The sequence below is a fragment of the Pelophylax lessonae genome (assembly GCF_965119305.1).
Source record: "Pelophylax lessonae genome assembly, chromosome: 9".
Classification (NCBI taxonomy): Eukaryota; Metazoa; Chordata; class Amphibia; order Anura; family Ranidae; genus Pelophylax; species Pelophylax lessonae.
The window spans coordinates 269213637-269231739 of NC_138776.1; the positions used below are offsets into that span (position 1 = coordinate 269213637).

The 18103-nt window shown below is 50.8% G+C and overlaps 3 protein-coding genes across 3 annotated transcripts in view; all 3 read right to left on the reverse strand.

The window, feature by feature from the left end:
- Positions 1-13002, reverse strand: part of LOC309564032 (uncharacterized protein) — a gene marked incomplete at both ends in the record, with an annotated part of 51413 nt that extends 38411 nt beyond the window's left edge. Inside the window, 3 exons of the mRNA XM_082268656.1 lie at positions 10123-10777; positions 11165-11437; positions 12982-13002. Of these exons, the coding sequence (XP_082124782.1) occupies positions 10123-10777; positions 11165-11437; positions 12982-13002 (949 nt within the window). The remainder of the gene's footprint in view (positions 1-10122; positions 10778-11164; positions 11438-12981) is intronic.
- Positions 1-13654, reverse strand: part of LOC309564031 (uncharacterized protein) — a gene marked incomplete at both ends in the record, with an annotated part of 95296 nt that extends 81642 nt beyond the window's left edge. Inside the window, one exon of the mRNA XM_082268655.1 lies at positions 13499-13654. Coding sequence (XP_082124781.1) covers positions 13499-13654 — 156 coding nt within the window. The remainder of the gene's footprint in view (positions 1-13498) is intronic.
- Positions 1-18103, reverse strand: part of LOC309564458 (uncharacterized protein) — a 1566033-nt gene that overhangs the window by 1253661 nt on the left and 294269 nt on the right. The gene's annotated exons all lie outside the window — the stretch shown is intronic.

Here is an 18103-nt window from a genome sequence, read left to right on the forward strand (position 1 = left end):
CTGGAGGTCAGTGTGCCCCTGTGTGCTGGCGGTCAGTGTGCCCCCTGTATGATGGAGGTCAGTGTGCCCCCTGTATGCTGGAGGTCAGTGCGCCCCCTGTATGCTGGTGGTCAGTGCACCCCCTTTATGCTGGAGGTCAGTGTACCCCCTGTATGCTGGAGGTCAGTGTACCCTTGTATGCTGGTGGTCAGTGTTCCCCCTGTATGCTGGTGGTCAGTGTTCCCCTGTATGCTGGAGGTCAGTGTGCCCCCTGTATGATGGTGGTCAGTGTGCCCCCTGTATGCTGGCGGTCAGTGTGCCCCCTGTATGCTGGAGGTCAGTGTGCCCCCTGTATGCTGGAGGTTAGTGTTCCCCTGCATGCTGGAGGTCAGTGTTCCCCCTGTATGCTGGCGGTCAGTGTGCCCCTGTATGCTGGCAGTCAGTGTGTCCCTGTATTCTGGCGGTCACTGTACCCCCTGTATGGTGGAGGTCAGTGCACCCCTGTATGCTGGAGGTCAGTGCACCCCTGTATGCTGGCGGTCAGTGTGCCCCTGTATGCTGGCAGTCAGTGTGCCCACTGTATGCTGGTGGTCAGTGTGCCCCCTGCATGCTGGAGGTCAGTATATCCCCTGTATGCTGGAGGTCAGTGTGCCCCTGTATGCTGGAGGTCAGTGTGCCCCCTGTATGCTGGAGATCAGTGTGCTCCCTGTATGCTAGCGGTCAGTGTACCCCCTATATTCTGTCGGTCAGTGTTCCTCCTGTATGCTGGAGCTCAAGTGTGCCCCCCTGTATGCTGGTTGTCAGTGTACCCCCCTGTATGCTGGAGATCAGTGTGCCCCTGTATGCTGGAGGTCAGTATGCCCCCTGTATGCTGGCGGTCAGTGTGGCCCCTGTATGCTGGTGGTCAGTGTACCCCCTGTGTGCTGGAGGTCAGTGTACCCCCCGTATGCTGGCGGTCAGTGTGCCCCCTGTATCTTGGAGGTCAGTGTTCCCCTTGTATGCTGGCCGTCAGTGTGCCCCCTGTATGCTGGAGGTCAGTGTGCCCCCCTATATGCTGGCGGTCAGAGTGCCCCTGTATGCTGGCGGTCAGTGTGCCCCTCTATGCTGGCAGCAGTGTACCTCCTGTATGCTGGTGGTCAGCGTACCCCTGTATGTTGGTGGTCAGTGTACCCCCTGTATGCTGGTGGTCAGTGTTCCCCCTGAATTCTGGCGGTCAGTGTGCCCCTGTATACTGGAGGTCAGTGTGCCCCTGTATGTTGGACATCAGTGTGCCCACTGTATGCTGGCGGTCAGTGTGCCCCCTGTAAGCTGGCGGTCAGTGTGCCCCCTGTATGCTGGAGGTCAGTGTTCCCCCTGTATGCTGGAAGTCACTGTGCCCCTGTATGCTGGCAGTCAGTGTGCCCCGGTATGCTGGAGGTCAGTATGCCCCTCTATGCTGGCAGCAGTGTACCTCCTGTATGATGGTGGGCAGTATGTCCCTGTATGCTGGTGGTCAGTGTGCCCCCTGTATGCTGGCGGTCAATGTGCCCCCTGTATTCTGGAGGTTAGTGTTCCCCCTGCATGCTGGAGGAGGTCAGTGTTCCCCGTGTATGCTGGAAGTCAGTTGCTGGAGGTCAGTGTTACCCCTGTATGTTGGAAGTCAGTGTGCCCCTGTATGCTGGCGGTCAGTGTGCCCCGGTATGCTGGCGGTCAGTGTGCCCCGGTATGCTGGAGGTCAGTGTGCCCCTCTATGCTGGCAGCAGTGTACCTCCTGTATGATGGTGGGCAGTGTGTCCCTGTATGCTGGTGGTCAGTGTGCCCCCTGTATGCTGGCGGTCCATGTGCCCCCTGTATGCTGGAGGTTAGTGTTCCCCCTGCATGCTGGAGGAGGTCAGTGTTCCCCCTGTATGCTGGCAGTCAGTGTGCCCCTGTATGCTGGCGGTCAGTGTGCCCCTGTATTCTAGCAGCAGTGTACCTCCTGTATGATGGTGGGCAGTGTATCCCTGTATGCTGGTGGTCAGTGCGCCCCCTGTATGCTGACAGTCAATGTACCCCCTGTAGGCTGGCGGTCAGTGCACCCCTGTAGGCTGGCGGTCAGTGCACCCCTGTAGGCTGGCGGTCAGTGAACCCCCTGTTTGCTGGCGGTCAGTGTACCTCCTGTATGCTGGTGGTCATTGTACCCCCTATATGCTGGCGGTCAGTGTTCCCCCTGTATGCTGGCGGTCAGTGTACCCCCTGTATGCTGGCGGTCAGTGTACCTCCTGTATGCTGGTGGTCATTGTACCCCCTATATGCTGGCGGTCAGTGTTCCCCCTGTATGCTGGCAGTCAGTGTGCCCCCCTGTATGCTGGCGGTCAGTGTACCACCCTGTATGCGGGAGGTCAGTGTACCCCCCTGTATTCTTGAGGTCAGTGTGCCCCCTGTATGCTGGAGGTCAGTGTGCCCCCTGTATGCTGGAGGTCAGTGTACTCCCTGTATGCTGGAGGTCAGTGTAACCCCCCTGTATGCTGGAGGTCAGTGTACCCGCTGTATGCTGGAGGTCAGTGTGACCCCTGTATGCTGGAGGTCAGTGTGCCCCCTGTATGCTGGCGGTCAGTGTGCCCCCTGTATGCCGGAGGTCAGTGTGCCCCCTGTATGCCGGAGGTCAGTGTGCCCCCTGTATGCCGGCGGTCAGTGTGCCCCCTGTATGCTGGAGGTCAGTGTGCTCCCTGTATGCTGGAGGTCAGTGTACCCCTGTATGCTGGTGTTCAGGGTGCCCCCTGTATGCTGGAGGTCAGTGTACCCCCTGTATGCTGGAGGTCAGTGTGCCCCCTCTATGCTGGCGGTCAGTGTACCTCCTGTATGATGGTGGGCAGTGTGCCCCTTTATGCTGGTGGTAAGTGTGCCCCCTGTATGCTGGCGGTCAGTGTACCCACTGTTTACTGGCGGTCAGTGTACCCCCTGTATGCTGGCAGTCAGTGTGCCCCCTGTATGCTGGTCGTCAGTGTGCCCCCTGTATGCTGGAGGTCAGTGTGCCCCTGTATGCTGGCGGTCATTGTGCCCCTCTATGCTGGCCGCAGTGTACTCCCTGTATGCTGGTGGTCAGTGTTCTCCCTGAATGCTGGCGGCCAGTGTGCCCCTGTATAATGGAGGTCAGTGTGCCCACTGTATGCTGGAGGTCAGTGTACCCCCTGTTTGCTGGCGGTCAGTGTACACCTGTATGCTGGCAGTCAGTGTGTCCCCTGTATGCTGGCGGTCAGTGTTCCCCCTGTATGCTGGAGGTCAGTGTGCCCCCTGTATGCTGGTGGTCAGTGTGCCCCCCTGTATGCTTGAGGTTAGTGTGCCCCCATATGCTGGAGGTCAGTGTGCTTCCTGTATGCTGGAGGTCAGTGTGCTCCCTGTATGCTGATGGTCAGTGTGTCCCCTGTATGCTTGAGGTTAGTGTGCCCCCATATGCTGGAGGTCAGTGTGCCCCCTGTATGCTGGAGGTCAGTGTGCCCCCCTTATGCTGGAGGTCAGTGTTCCCCCTGAATGCTGGTGGTCAGTGTTCCCCCTGTATGCTGGTGGTCAGTGTGCCCCCTGCATGCTGGAGGTCAGTATATCCCCTGTATGCTGGAGGTCAGTGTGCCCCTGTATGCTGGAGGTCAGTGTGCCCCCTGTATGCTGGAGATCAGTGTGCTCCCTGTATGCTAGCGGTCAGTGTACCCCCTATATTCTGTCGGTCAGTGTTCCTCCTGTATGCTGGAGCTCAAGTGTGCCCCCCTGTATGCTGGTTGTCAGTGTACCCCCCTGTATGCTGGAAGTCAGTGTACCCCCCTGTATGCTGGAGATCAGTGTGCCCCTGTATGCTGGAGGTCAGTATGCCCCCTGTATGCTGGCGGTCAGTGTGGCCCCTGTATGCTGGTGGTCAGTGTACCCCCTGTGTGCTGGAGGTCAGTGTACCCCCCGTATGCTGGCGGTCAGTGTGCCCCCTGTATCTTGGAGGTCAGTGTTCCCCTTGTATGCTGGCCGTCAGTGTGCCCCCTGTATGCTGGAGGTCAGTGTGCCCCCCTATATGCTGGCGGTCAGAGTGCCCCTGTATGCTGGCGGTCAGTGTGCCCCTCTATGCTGGCAGCAGTGTACCTCCTGTATGCTGGTGGTCAGCGTACCCCTGTATGTTGGTGGTCAGTGTACCCCCTGTATGCTGGTGGTCAGTGTTCCCCCTGAATTCTGGCGGTCAGTGTGCCCCTGTATACTGGAGGTCAGTGTGCCCCTGTATGTTGGACATCAGTGTGCCCACTGTATGCTGGCGGTCAGTGTGCCCCCTGTAAGCTGGCGGTCAGTGTGCCCCCTGTATGCTGGAGGTCAGTGTTCCCCCTGTATGCTGGAAGTCACTGTGCCCCTGTATGCTGGCAGTCAGTGTGCCCCGGTATGCTGGAGGTCAGTATGCCCCTCTATGCTGGCAGCAGTGTACCTCCTGTATGATGGTGGGCAGTATGTCCCTGTATGCTGGTGGTCAGTGTGCCCCCTGTATGCTGGCGGTCAATGTGCCCCCTGTATTCTGGAGGTTAGTGTTCCCCCTGCATGCTGGAGGAGGTCAGTGTTCCCCGTGTATGCTGGAAGTCAGTTGCTGGAGGTCAGTGTTACCCCTGTATGTTGGAAGTCAGTGTGCCCCTGTATGCTGGCGGTCAGTGTGCCCCGGTATGCTGGCGGTCAGTGTGCCCCGGTATGCTGGAGGTCAGTGTGCCCCTCTATGCTGGCAGCAGTGTACCTCCTGTATGATGGTGGGCAGTGTGTCCCTGTATGCTGGTGGTCAGTGTGCCCCCTGTATGCTGGCGGTCCATGTGCCCCCTGTATGCTGGAGGTTAGTGTTCCCCCTGCATGCTGGAGGAGGTCAGTGTTCCCCCTGTATGCTGGCAGTCAGTGTGCCCCTGTATGCTGGCGGTCAGTGTGCCCCTGTATTCTAGCAGCAGTGTACCTCCTGTATGATGGTGGGCAGTGTATCCCTGTATGCTGGTGGTCAGTGCGCCCCCTGTATGCTGACAGTCAATGTACCCCCTGTAGGCTGGCGGTCAGTGCACCCCTGTAGGCTGGCGGTCAGTGCACCCCTGTAGGCTGGCGGTCAGTGAACCCCCTGTTTGCTGGCGGTCAGTGTACCTCCTGTATGCTGGTGGTCATTGTACCCCCTATATGCTGGCGGTCAGTGTTCCCCCTGTATGCTGGCGGTCAGTGTACCCCCTGTATGCTGGCGGTCAGTGTACCTCCTGTATGCTGGTGGTCATTGTACCCCCTATATGCTGGCGGTCAGTGTTCCCCCTGTATGCTGGCAGTCAGTGTGCCCCCCTGTATGCTGGCGGTCAGTGTACCACCCTGTATGCGGGAGGTCAGTGTACCCCCCTGTATTCTTGAGGTCAGTGTGCCCCCTGTATGCTGGAGGTCAGTGTGCCCCCTGTATGCTGGAGGTCAGTGTACTCCCTGTATGCTGGAGGTCAGTGTAACCCCCCTGTATGCTGGAGGTCAGTGTACCCGCTGTATGCTGGAGGTCAGTGTGACCCCTGTATGCTGGAGGTCAGTGTGCCCCCTGTATGCTGGCGGTCAGTGTGCCCCCTGTATGCCGGAGGTCAGTGTGCCCCCTGTATGCCGGAGGTCAGTGTGCCCCCTGTATGCCGGCGGTCAGTGTGCCCCCTGTATGCTGGAGGTCAGTGTGCTCCCTGTATGCTGGAGGTCAGTGTACCCCTGTATGCTGGTGTTCAGGGTGCCCCCTGTATGCTGGAGGTCAGTGTACCCCCTGTATGCTGGAGGTCAGTGTGCCCCCTCTATGCTGGCGGTCAGTGTACCTCCTGTATGATGGTGGGCAGTGTGCCCCTTTATGCTGGTGGTAAGTGTGCCCCCTGTATGCTGGCGGTCAGTGTACCCACTGTTTACTGGCGGTCAGTGTACCCCCTGTATGCTGGCAGTCAGTGTGCCCCCTGTATGCTGGTCGTCAGTGTGCCCCCCTGTATGCTGGAGGTCAGTGTGCCCCTGTATGCTGGCGGTCATTGTGCCCCTCTATGCTGGCCGCAGTGTACTCCCTGTATGCTGGTGGTCAGTGTTCTCCCTGAATGCTGGCGGCCAGTGTGCCCCTGTATAATGGAGGTCAGTGTGCCCACTGTATGCTGGAGGTCAGTGTACCCCCTGTTTGCTGGCGGTCAGTGTACCCCTGTATGCTGGCAGTCAGTGTGTCCCCTGTATGCTGGCGGTCAGTGTTCCCCCTGTATGCTGGAGGTCAGTGTGCCCCCTGTATGCTGGTGGTCAGTGTGCCCCCCTGTATGCTTGAGGTTAGTGTGCCCCCATATGCTGGAGGTCAGTGTGCTTCCTGTATGCTGGAGGTCAGTGTGCTCCCTGTATGCTGATGGTCAGTGTGTCCCCTGTATGCTTGAGGTTAGTGTGCCCCCATATGCTGGAGGTCAGTGTGCCCCCTGTATGCTGGAGGTCAGTGTGCCCCCCTTATGCTGGAGGTCAGTGTTCCCCCTGAATGCTGGTGGTCAGTGTTCCCCCTGTATGCTGGAGGTCAGTGTACCCCCTGTATGCTGGAGGTCAGTGTGCCCCTTGTATGCTGGTGGGATAAGGCTGCACAAGGACCTGTCGAAGTAAGAAACAAATCCATGATAAACAGACACGGTGCAAGGGAGAACGCCACATTGTTTAGGAAATAAATATTATAACATACAGTATATAATTGCTATTCAATCTATGTGTTATTTTTTTTTTTAATTCACAATTCAAACTACGGCTGCTGAAGTCTGCTAAGCTGTCAAAAAAGACAGTGTAACAGTTGTTTGATTGCTGGGTGAGAAAAACCCGTAAGGGGTTCATTACTGCTAAAGGAATACTGACACTGCAGCTTCTCACATCAGAGCACCATCCCAGCAGGTGAATAATCAAACAGACCCTGCCATACAGATGTAGAGCCCTCCTAGGTAGGTGCTAGAATGAGTGGATATAGTTTTTGGTTTCTCTGCCTAACAGGGACACAGCTCATGCTGTCTTGATGTCTCACACTGATCCAATAGCCATGGAGTATATTGGGACAGTGGGTGGAGTCCTGGCAGATGAGAGCATGGATGTCTGTACCAATGTTGTTGAAGTATTTTTCAAATTTGTGTATATTGTCTAGTATAAGGTGTTATTAAACCGACTATTTCTGTTTTTGGTTGTTTCAGGCCTCGGAACATAACTTCCTCTCTTTTCTGCTTATAAGTCCTATTATAAGCTTTTCGCAGTGTAGTCCGCGAATAGCCTCTAATAAACAATCTCTTTCGAAGAGAGTCCGCCTCCCATTTAAAATGTTCATCATTCGAACAGATTCGATGCAATCTAAGATACTGGGAGTAGGGTATACTATGTACCGGGTGTTTGGATGAAAGCTATTGCCATGTAAAACCGTGTTTCCGCTGTCGGTTTTCTATAAAGTGTAGTTTCTATCCCACCTTCTTCTTGTATATGAATTTGTATGTCTAAGATCAAACTACTACACATATATATTTTATCTTGTACCTAGGATCATCAGGACAGATTCCTATATATACACACAATACATTTTGGTCCGATTTTTCAATCTGTGTCTGCCCCAGGTAGGGTTAATTTTTTGGGGGTTGGAAGGAAGGCCGTGTGCTAGTAAGCCGTGTTTGTATTTATCATGATGTACATAAATACAGATTATGTTCTATGTTTATGAAACACTAATATTGAGTCTGTTCATTTTAAGAGAAGACTGTCCCGCACATCTTCATAGTCCTGAAGAAGCCTTGTGTGAAACGCGTTGACCAGTGAACAGACGAAGATAGAGGAATATGATCCAAAGCAAACACAGTGACGTGCCTCCATCCCTAATGGTTAATGCAAACAGAAAACAGAGGTCATGGGACTTTAAATGAGGCCGGTCACCAACTAAGATATACAAAAATAGAATCTGAACGTAGTCATTTATTATACATACAGTAATTGATACAAATGTTGACATCAGTAACAAATATGATGCAGACATGTATAGAAAAAAAAGCTGACACAAAAAAATCCATATAGTAAGGAGATTGTTATAATAATAATAAGATATATTCAGTAAAAAGGTACATGGCCATCACTAAATGTTACATCTAAGTGAAGAGAGTAAATATCTATACCTACACGAACCTTATGATATATACCAACTTATCCTTATATATGTATGATGTACATGAGTGAAATTAGTAGGAGACATTGATCTCCTGTGTACGAGCTGAGCTCAGTTTGGGGCCAGTTTCCTCATTTTATTGAGATCTGGTTTTAGATAAATCAATAAATGTTATTTTAGGATAAATCCATGTAGTTGTTATCTGTCTCATGCTGTGCCCTTAAAGTCCACACATATGACAGTGGTTCCTTGTGAACATCTGTAGGTTCCCATTTCTCTGAACAGATAGGATGTTGGGACTCTCATGAAAAAAGTGACGTGTGTGTTTTTATTACTTTTTGCCACTTTTATGGTGAACAGGTACTATAGTCCCGATATTCATTCACATGGGGGGGGGGGGCAGGATCTGGGGGCCCCCTTGGTAAAAGGGGCTTTTAGATTACGACAAGCCCCCTGCCTGCAGATCTCCACAAGCACAGGCCACGGTTTTAGGGAAGAGGCCCTTCTCCCCATCAACATGGAGATAAGGTGGTTTGGGGTGGGGTGGGGGGGGGCAGAGCTTCCCAAAAGCACCCCCCCCCCATGTTGAGTACATGTGGACTGGTATGGTCAAGGAGGGGCGGGGGGCTCTCACTCGTCCCTCCCACTTTCCTGACCTGCTGGGATAAAGGGTCTGGTATGGATTTTAGGGTAGAACCCATGCTGTTTTTTTTTTTTTTTTTACATTTTGGCCCCCGAAGGGTACAGTGTGGACTGGGGGGGGGGGGGGGTGCACGCCATTTTTTTCTGTTGCCGGGCAATGCCAGCATTCTTTTCTTTCCATTCATCTGTCAGTGGGGAAGCCCGCTGACAGCTGATGAGTCATGGTTGGTAAGGATGCAGGCAAACGGCTTCCCAGCTTGCTGCTTAACAACCAGCTATTTCTTCACACAAAATTGGCATCGGTCGATCGTTTTTTTTGACTGATCCGAATTTGAATCGCTGCGAAAAGTTGAAATACGTTAGAAAAGGAATAAACAAAACAAATTTTAACAGATTTCAACTAAATTCATTACAATTTCATTTGGAGATTTGGATACATCGGAATCTAGGAATAACCAAAAATTTGTTGGAATTTGTATTCGCACCGAAACGAATTTCACGTGTCTAACACTTAATGGCCACCCGCTAACAGCTGGGCTCCCAGCCAATGCAAATAGTCACCGATGGCAGGGCCAACTCTCCAGGCATGGATCCTCTACATATGTGTGCCATAACACCACCCCGCTGAGAGCTGGGGACTCAATGACCACTCGGGACATCCTGGAAGACTTCTGGATACCAAAGGAAGCTCCTGACATCCCACACAGCTGCCCAGCACCAGACCCGCCCACCAATACTTCCAATAGGTAGGAAAACTTCATACAAAAATGGTCCTATAAGTGAGGAGGACAAAAAAAAGGAACGCAGTCATTGGCTTATCCTGAACATTTATGGGGGTGGAGTCTTATGGGGAGGAATGAGGGCGGAGCTACCCAAACGTATGCTGCCATGGACATCTGTCAGAAAAGCACATTATGGCCACTAGATGGAACTGACCATTATAGGAAATCCCAATTCGCCATGACTGGGGGAATGTGGGTCACATTTCATCAACACATTTATAACAACCAGACCTGTAAGTGTTTGTGAAATTTTCCTGCACAAATTGTACTCAGCCAATGAAAGGTAAGGACGCCATTTTTATTTTTCTCCCGCTATCAATGGCCAACACGGGACAACACTTCATCCATGTCTTTGGTGATCTCTGATCTCCTTATGAAGTGTTTCTTACATGATGAAGATCAGCCATGGAGTATATCTGAGGTGTATATCAGAGTGTGCTTCTTCCCCACATGCCCACCAACATTCATATAGAAGACATTTCCCGTATTTAAGGCACTAATACACCTCCAGGGTTGTGTGGGACCCCTGATGTACAGGAAGACAGGACTTCAGTGAGGAACATTTCCCTCACTCAGGACAGGAATATGGTTTCTCCCCCGTGTGAGATCTCTGATGTCTGGAAAGATTGCCCTTCTGTGTAAAACATTTCCCGCACTCAGGACAGGAATACGGCTTCTCACCAGTGTGCAATCTCTGATGTGTGGAAAGATGTGACTTAATTGCAAAACATTTCCCGCATTCAGGGCAGGAATACGGCTTCTCGCCCGTGTGCAATCTCTGATGCTTGGAAAGTTCAGATTTCTGTGAAAAACCTTTCCCGCACTCAGGGCAGGAATACGGCTTCTCCCCTGTGTGAGATCTCTGATGTTGGGAAAGTTGGGACTTTACTGGAAAACATTTCCCACACTCAGGACAGGAATATGGCTTCTCACCAGTGTGCAATCTCTGATGTATGGAAAGCTGTGACTTAATTGGAAAACATTTCCCGCACTCAGGGCAGGAATACGGCTTCTCACCCGTGTGCAAACTCTGATGTGTGGAAAGAGCGGACTTCTCTGAAAAACATTTCCCGCACTCAGAACAGGAATACGGCTTCTCACCAGTGTGAGATCTCTGATGTTGGGAAAGTTGGGACTTTACTGGAAAACATTTCCCACACTCAGGACAGGAATATGGCTTCTCACCAGTGTGCAATCTCTGATGTGAGGAAAGATGTGGCTTAATTGCAAAACATTTCCCGCACTCAGGGCAGGAATACGGCTTCTCACCCGTGTGCAATCTCTGATGCTTGGAAAGTTCAGATTTCTGTGAAAAACCTTTCCCGCACTCAGGGCAGGAATATGGCTTCTCCCCCGTGTGAGATCTCTGATGTTGGGAAAGTTTGGACTTTACTGAAAAACATTTCCCACACTCAGGACAGGAATATGGCTTCTCACCAGTGTGCCATTTCTGATGTGCGCAAAGATTGGACTTCGCTGAAAAACATTTCCCGCACTCAGGACAGGAATATGGCTTCTCCCCCGTGTGAGATCTCCGATGTGTGGAAAGAGCGAACTTCCGTGCAAAACATTTCCCGCACTCAGGACAGGAATACAGCTTCAGCTTCAAGTTCTCACCAGTGTGCAATCTCTGATGTGTGGAAAGAGTGGACTTCCGTGAAAAACATTTCCCACACTCAGGACAGGAATACGGCTTCTCACCAGTGTGAGATTTCTGATGTTTGAAAAGATCGGACTTCGCTGAAAAACAGTTCCCGCACTCAGGACAGGAATACGGCTTCTCACCAGTGTGCAATCTCTGATGTCTGGAAAGATTAGACCAATCTGAAAAACATTTCCCGCACTCAGGACAGGAATACGGCTTCTCACCAGTGTGTGATCTCTGATGTGTGGAAAGAGCAGACTTATGTGAAAAACATTTCCCGCACTCAGGACAGGAATACGGCTTCTCACCAGTGTGTGATCTCTGATGTGTGGAAAGAGCAGACTTATGTGAAAAACATTTCCCGCACTCAGGACAGGAATACGGCTTCTCACCCGTGTGCAATCTCTGATGCTTGGAAAGATCAGATTTATGTGAAAAACCATTCCCGCGATCAGAACAGGAATACGGCTTCTCGACTGTGTGAGATCTTTTATGCACATTAAGCTTGTATTTAAAATGGAAACACTTCCCGCACTCAGTACAGGAGAACCTCTTATCTGTTGTAAGGACAGCCCAGTCCCTCACAGTCTGAGGTTCCTCAGGATAAGAGGAATACGATGGTCCGGCACTGTCCCTCACAGTCTGAGGTTCCTCAGGATAAGAGGAATACGATGGTCCGGCACTGTCCCTCACAGTCTGAGGTTCCTCAGGATAAGAGGAATACGATGGTCCATCTACACTGTGTGGTGCCGGATGGACATTTGAGGTAGCCGGGTTTTCTCCTGGACTATACTGTGTGATGTCCTCATCTTCTACTTTACAGTCTGGAGACAAAGTGAGACAATCCTCTGAGGTTTTCCTCATCTCCCGTCCATGTACTAAAATAGAAATACAAAGATTATTACTAGACATCAGCAGATTGGTTCCCCTAAACCAGGACTCCGCCCACATCAGACAGCTTTGTCTCTGAGGATCTTACAATTCCCCCTCAAGGTAACTAGTAAATGGGTCCTCTGATCTCCTACCAGTTCATTTCTTTATTCATGGACCTTAGTCAGAGAGTGAGGAAACAACGAGAACTGTCTTTTATAGGAGTGACAGTGATGAAGGGATTATAGGACGAGTGTCCCCTCCCCCTCTATCACTCATTTCCATCTTCCCAACACAAGATGTCCCGCACTTCCTTATTTAGTCCATAATTTAGTCATGAATAAAAGCGGGGCTGAGCCCCACCAGAGGTCAGAGAGTGAGGATGGGGGGAGAACAACCAAGATGAAGACTGGACTGATCCTGAAGACCACCATCATTGGGTTACTGACTCCTCCCTCATTATCACTTTCTGTTTAAGGTTCCAAAGTTGGAGGATGTTATCACATTATTATCACCTTGTAAAAGTCTGTCCTCCAATCAGATCATCAGATATAAAATGTCCAGCTGGTAGGAAATGGGTGTAACAAAAGAGAATCCATATTATGTGTATATATAGCAGTGGGTAGAGAGGAGAGAGCAGAAGTCAGGAGTATGTAATGTACAACATAGAGTATATAGTGCAGAGGTCAGGAGTATGTAATGTACAACATTGAGTATATAGTGCAGGGGTCAGGACTCGTAATATTTGTGTTCAGTAATCAGTTGCAGAGGTCGCACACCGCTGCCTCCCATCTCCTGAGACTGCACTCAGTGACTTGGGTGTGAGACTATACAGACATATCCCTCCACCCGGCACAGCCAGCAAATAACAGAGCAAGTAACCCCGGGAGAATTGTTCTGTCAGAGATCTTGCTAGACCATGGCATGGGGCAGAAGACCCAAGGTACATACCCCAGGTGCCTAGGTCAAGCAACGTCTATGGTAATTATCAACATTTTACCACCAGCTGAACCCCAGAATCTCCATAAATCCATTCTACAGACATAAATTGTGTCTGCAGCAAAGAGAAGGAAGATTATCCAAGAGAAATACAGGAATTCAGGACGGGGAACACAGCTCAGGAAAGTGACCAGGGGATTACAGGCTGATATCACCCATCCCCCCGCCCTACTCTGGACCAATCAGTGAGCAGTATGGGTGGAGGAATATATTTAGTGTTAATGACCCACCTGTGCTGATCTCTGTAGGAGTGTCCTCCTCTATAAATGTCCCGGTTATTCCATCCTCCTCCATAGACTGCTGATCATCCCTCACATACGTCTCTTCTTCTTCTGCTTTAACCTCAAATTCTATATCGATTGGATCTCCACTCTAAACCAAGAAAATGAGAGAGAATATCATCTGGAAGATATAAGCTTTAATATTGTGATATTATATATAAAAACACATCCTCTCCAGAAGTCCATGTTCTAGATGCTCCAATCCACCAACCTTGTAACATTGAGGGATGGTGTGACCTTCCTGTGTGGAATCCCGGGAATACGGAGGACGGGGACATCTCTCTGGTGGGTTTCTGTAGCTGAATGACTCCTCTATGGTGTCCCGATACAGATCTTTGCGTTCCTTTTGAAACTCTGACTCCTCCATCACCCCATCCTCATCATCCTCCTCTTTTATCTCTTCTTTAACCTCAACTTTAGAATCTCTCAGGTTTCCACTCTGAATATATAATAAAAATGACATCAATGGTAACAATGCAGATAATGTACAGATCCTAATGATACTATCAGTAATTGTTCCTCATCTACCTGATGATGGTGAGGGATGGTGTGACCTTCCTGTGTGGAATCCCGGGAATACAGAGGACGGGGACATCTCTCTGGTGGGTTTCCATTACTGGATCCATCTGTAGGAAACACACACACTGACTGAATACATTGTTTCTATGTGTTTATCAGATGATGGGGGATCTAGGTGGATCCTCCGTACTGCTCTCTCCTTTACAATAAAGTCTCCTCTTACCCGGTGATGTGAGGAGCGGCTGATTCTCCATGATGACGTCCTTCCCTGCACCCCTCACCTCTCCTGTCAGCAACTCGATGATCTCTCTGGTGACTTCTCAAATCTTCTTTTTATTTCTCTATTCTATCAGGGAGGGAGGTGGAGGCAATGTGATGGTCATATGATCTCCAGACTTCACAGCAGGAAAACTCTAGATTTGAAGACAAATAGTAAAATCAAATGACATTCCCAGAATCCTCCTCACCTCTCTGGTCAGGTCTCTTTTTATTTAAACCCCACTTCATGCTGAGGTTTCTGATATTACATACAATGCAGGTCCAGCAGCCCTACTTTGAAAGTAAGGAGGCCTGGGGTTCGGCCCACATTCTAAGAGCATCAGAAAAAAAGAGTCGGATAGAGAGATAATTGAAGGGGGAGCTGTGTGCTCAGTGTCATGTCATAGGATTCTCTGACTCTGATTGGAGGGACATTGGGAGGAGGAGCTGTGTGGTCAGTGTCATGTCATAGCAGTGGGGGAATTACCAGGGTTGCCGCAGTCGCACTTGCGAAATGGGTCCTGGAGTTCCACCATTGTAGGGGGGCCCGCTGCTGCTCGGGAGATAGTACACTGGTCATTAACGTGCACTCTCAAAGGCACACAGTCCCCGCCCCGCCCATCCTCTCCGCCCGCCCATTGAGTTCAGTAGGGTAGGGAGATACAATGTCGGGAGACTGAAAGAGAAAAATCAGCTGACCCGGGCTGGGCCAGTAGAGTGAAGGGGGAGGAGCTCTCCACCATGTGAGGAGACCCCACTGATTCACCCCCCCACACATCAGCACCTTTGCTCCAACTGAATCCACCCCCCCCCCCAACCACTGCTACCACTAATCCCATCCCCCCCAAACACCACCCTTGCCACTGATCCCATGCACCCCTCACCACTGCCACTCATCCCATCCCCCCACCACCACTGCTCCCATCTCCCCCTCACTGCTGCCACTGATCCCCCCCACACCGCCACTGATTCCATCCCATTACCCCCCAAACCACCACCCCGTATCTCATTCCATCCCATCCCCCCTGCCACTCATTCCATTCCCCCCCTTGCTGCCACCCATCCCATCCCCTCCACCATTGCTGCCTCTCATCCCATCATACCACCACTGCCACTTATCCCTTTCCATTCCCCCCTCCACCACAGCTGCCAATCATCCCATTCCCCCACCACCGCCACTGATCCCATCCCCACCCAACCACCACTACTGCCACTGATTCCATCCCCCACCACCACCGCTGCCACTCATCCCAGGGGCGTAACTAAAGGGGTCACAATGGTTGTGGCTCATGTAATTCCCCTGTACACTTGGATGAGAAGGGGGGCATATAGAGGAACAAATCCCCTCCATTTTTCTCCTGCAGCTGCTAAAAGCCAAGTTCTTCTCCTCTCCCTCCCATAGGCATTCAGCGGCTGCAGGAGGAAAATGGAGTGGATTTGTTCCTCTGTCAGTCACCCCCACTGCCCCTCCTATCCAGGTCCTGCTGCCCTCCAGCCCTGGGATAAGTGGAAAGGGCCCTGGCCAGGGCTTAGGGGGACCCTTCATGGTTTCTTGCACTGGGGGCCTGAAAGTTCTAGTTACGCCTCTGTGTCATAGGATTCTCTGACCCTGATAGGAGGGACATTGGGGGGAGGAGCTGTGTGGTGTCATAGGATTCTCTGACCCTGATTGGAGTGACATTGGGAGGAGCTGTGTGGTCAGTGTGGTGTCATAGGATTCTCTGACCCTGATTGGAGAGACATTGGGAGGAGGAGCTGTGTGGTCAGTGTGGTGTCAAAGGATACTCTGACCCTGATTGGAGGGACATTAGGAGGAGGAGCTGTGTGGTCAGTGTGGTGTCATAGGATTCTCGGACCCTGATAGGAGGGACATTGGGAGGCGGAGCTGTGTGGTCAGTGTCATGTCATAGGATATTCTCTGATTGGAGGGACATTGGAAGGCGGAGCTGTGTGGTCAGTGTCATGTCATAGGATATTCTGACTCTGATTGGAGGGACATTGGGAGGAGGAGCTGTGGGTGGCACTGTGTGAGGTTTCTGCTCCACCCCACTGCCACCAGAGAGCTAAGCCTCTTACCTTAAACTTTGACCCAGAGACCAGAGCCAAACAAAGCTTTTACCCCTCAGGGGTCACAGGCAGGTGTCACAGGATGGTGTGGAGGTTTCACTAACGGATGCACTGGGACCAGGTAACCGCGATGGTGCCGCTCTCACACAGGGCACAAAGAGATCACCACATAAGCAGAAAAGCAGAAAGAAATCTAATGCTCTCCGTGCGGGTAAAGCATATACAGCCGTTTATTTAAATAAAGGTACTCACAAACCGCTTCTTGGAGACATGCTTGTAATACAATAAGACCGCAAAACAGAGAGAATGCAGTGAACAGCAGGAAAGGCTCCGCCCACTATACGCGTTATGTCTTTGCCGATAGGGCGCTGACTTCAACAGTAGAGCTCTAGAGAGCATTAGATTTATTTCTGCTTATGTGGTGATCTCTTTGTGCCCTGTGTGAGAGCGGCACCATCATGGTTACCTGGTCCCAGTGCATCTGTTAGTGAAACCTCCACACCATCCGGTGACACCTGCCTGTGACCCCTGAGGGGTAAAAGCTTTGTTTGGCTCGGGTCTCTGGGTCAAAGTTTAAGGTGAGAGGCTTAGATCTCTGGTGGCGGTGGAGTGGAGCACGGTATTTTGTACTAATCACGTTATTGGATAATCACAGTTCTGGATACCGGAATGCACCTATGATTTATGGACACTGAGATTGCACTTTTTATTGTATACACAGATTGATTTCCATTATATGTTACACTTTGTTTCTGGCGCAGCTCCTTTTAAGTTTGATCAAATTGTATTGTGTAAGTGAATAACACTATTTTGTGTTAGCTGCCGGATCTTCTTATTTTATACACTGTTTTGGGTTTGTACACTGGTTGATTATATCCCTGCTCTGAGATTAATTTATTTATTTTTTGGTTATAACTGCGCTGATAGTTTTTCTGCACAACATTCATCATAGCATTGTGTTTAAGTCCTGGGGGAAACTGAGTATCGGTAGGCCTGCTTGCCTTATGGGAAAGGAGGCTGCTATAGGCGAAGAACACAGAAGCCAGCTATAGTGTCTGACCACCTGCGTTAGGGGAAGCGCAACACTGTTAGTATAGATGTAGGAATTCTACAATAGATTGATGAGGTGAGAAGGTCATTGGAGGAAATGGAGACATCGCCAATATGAAGGAAATGTATCAGCCCTGTAAGTGGGGGAATGCTATGACCCTGAAGGAGTACATCTACGTTTCCACACTATATATGGCTGGGGAGCACACATCTTTCTATAAGTGGGTTCTTAATTTAAGTGGGCGCACTTCAGCTCTGCACTTCAGCGATTGCACAAAGCGAGAATACACAGCAAACTACTTTGAAAACGCCAAACAGACTGCAGGTGACCTTGTTTCCCCATTCCGCTCTCCTTCCTCTCTGTAACATGCACTTTCTACCAATCCTTCTGATAGTTGTGTCCTCACTCCTTAATCTCTCTTTCTTCACCCCTCTTCTCCACCCCACAGCCTGTATATATCACCCTCACTTCTGTCCTCTCCCTATTCCTGCACTCACCCAACTCCTGCTAATTCTAAACCCACATGCTAATAAAACCTCCAGAACCCTGAGGCATGTACCTTCATATAAATTGCAATCCTGTATTACCTCCCTCACCCTTCTGCTTCTCCCAACCTCTGGAGATTAAACCCCAAACCCTGGGCCTCCATCGCTTAACTGTACCCAAAACTCCCATCACCCCATGCCCTCTGGCAAGAGCAGCAATCCACACAATTTAGTTTATAACCCTCTTATTCCCAAATCCAGCCTCCACCTTCTCTTGCGCCCTTTGGAATGCCTGCTCTGTCTGTAACAAACTAGCTTCTGTCCATGACCTCTTTATCACTAACTACTTGCTGTTACTGAAACCTGGCTTCATGAATCCAACACTGCTGCTCCTGCTTCCCTCTCCCATGATGGACTTTACTGGACTCACTTCCCG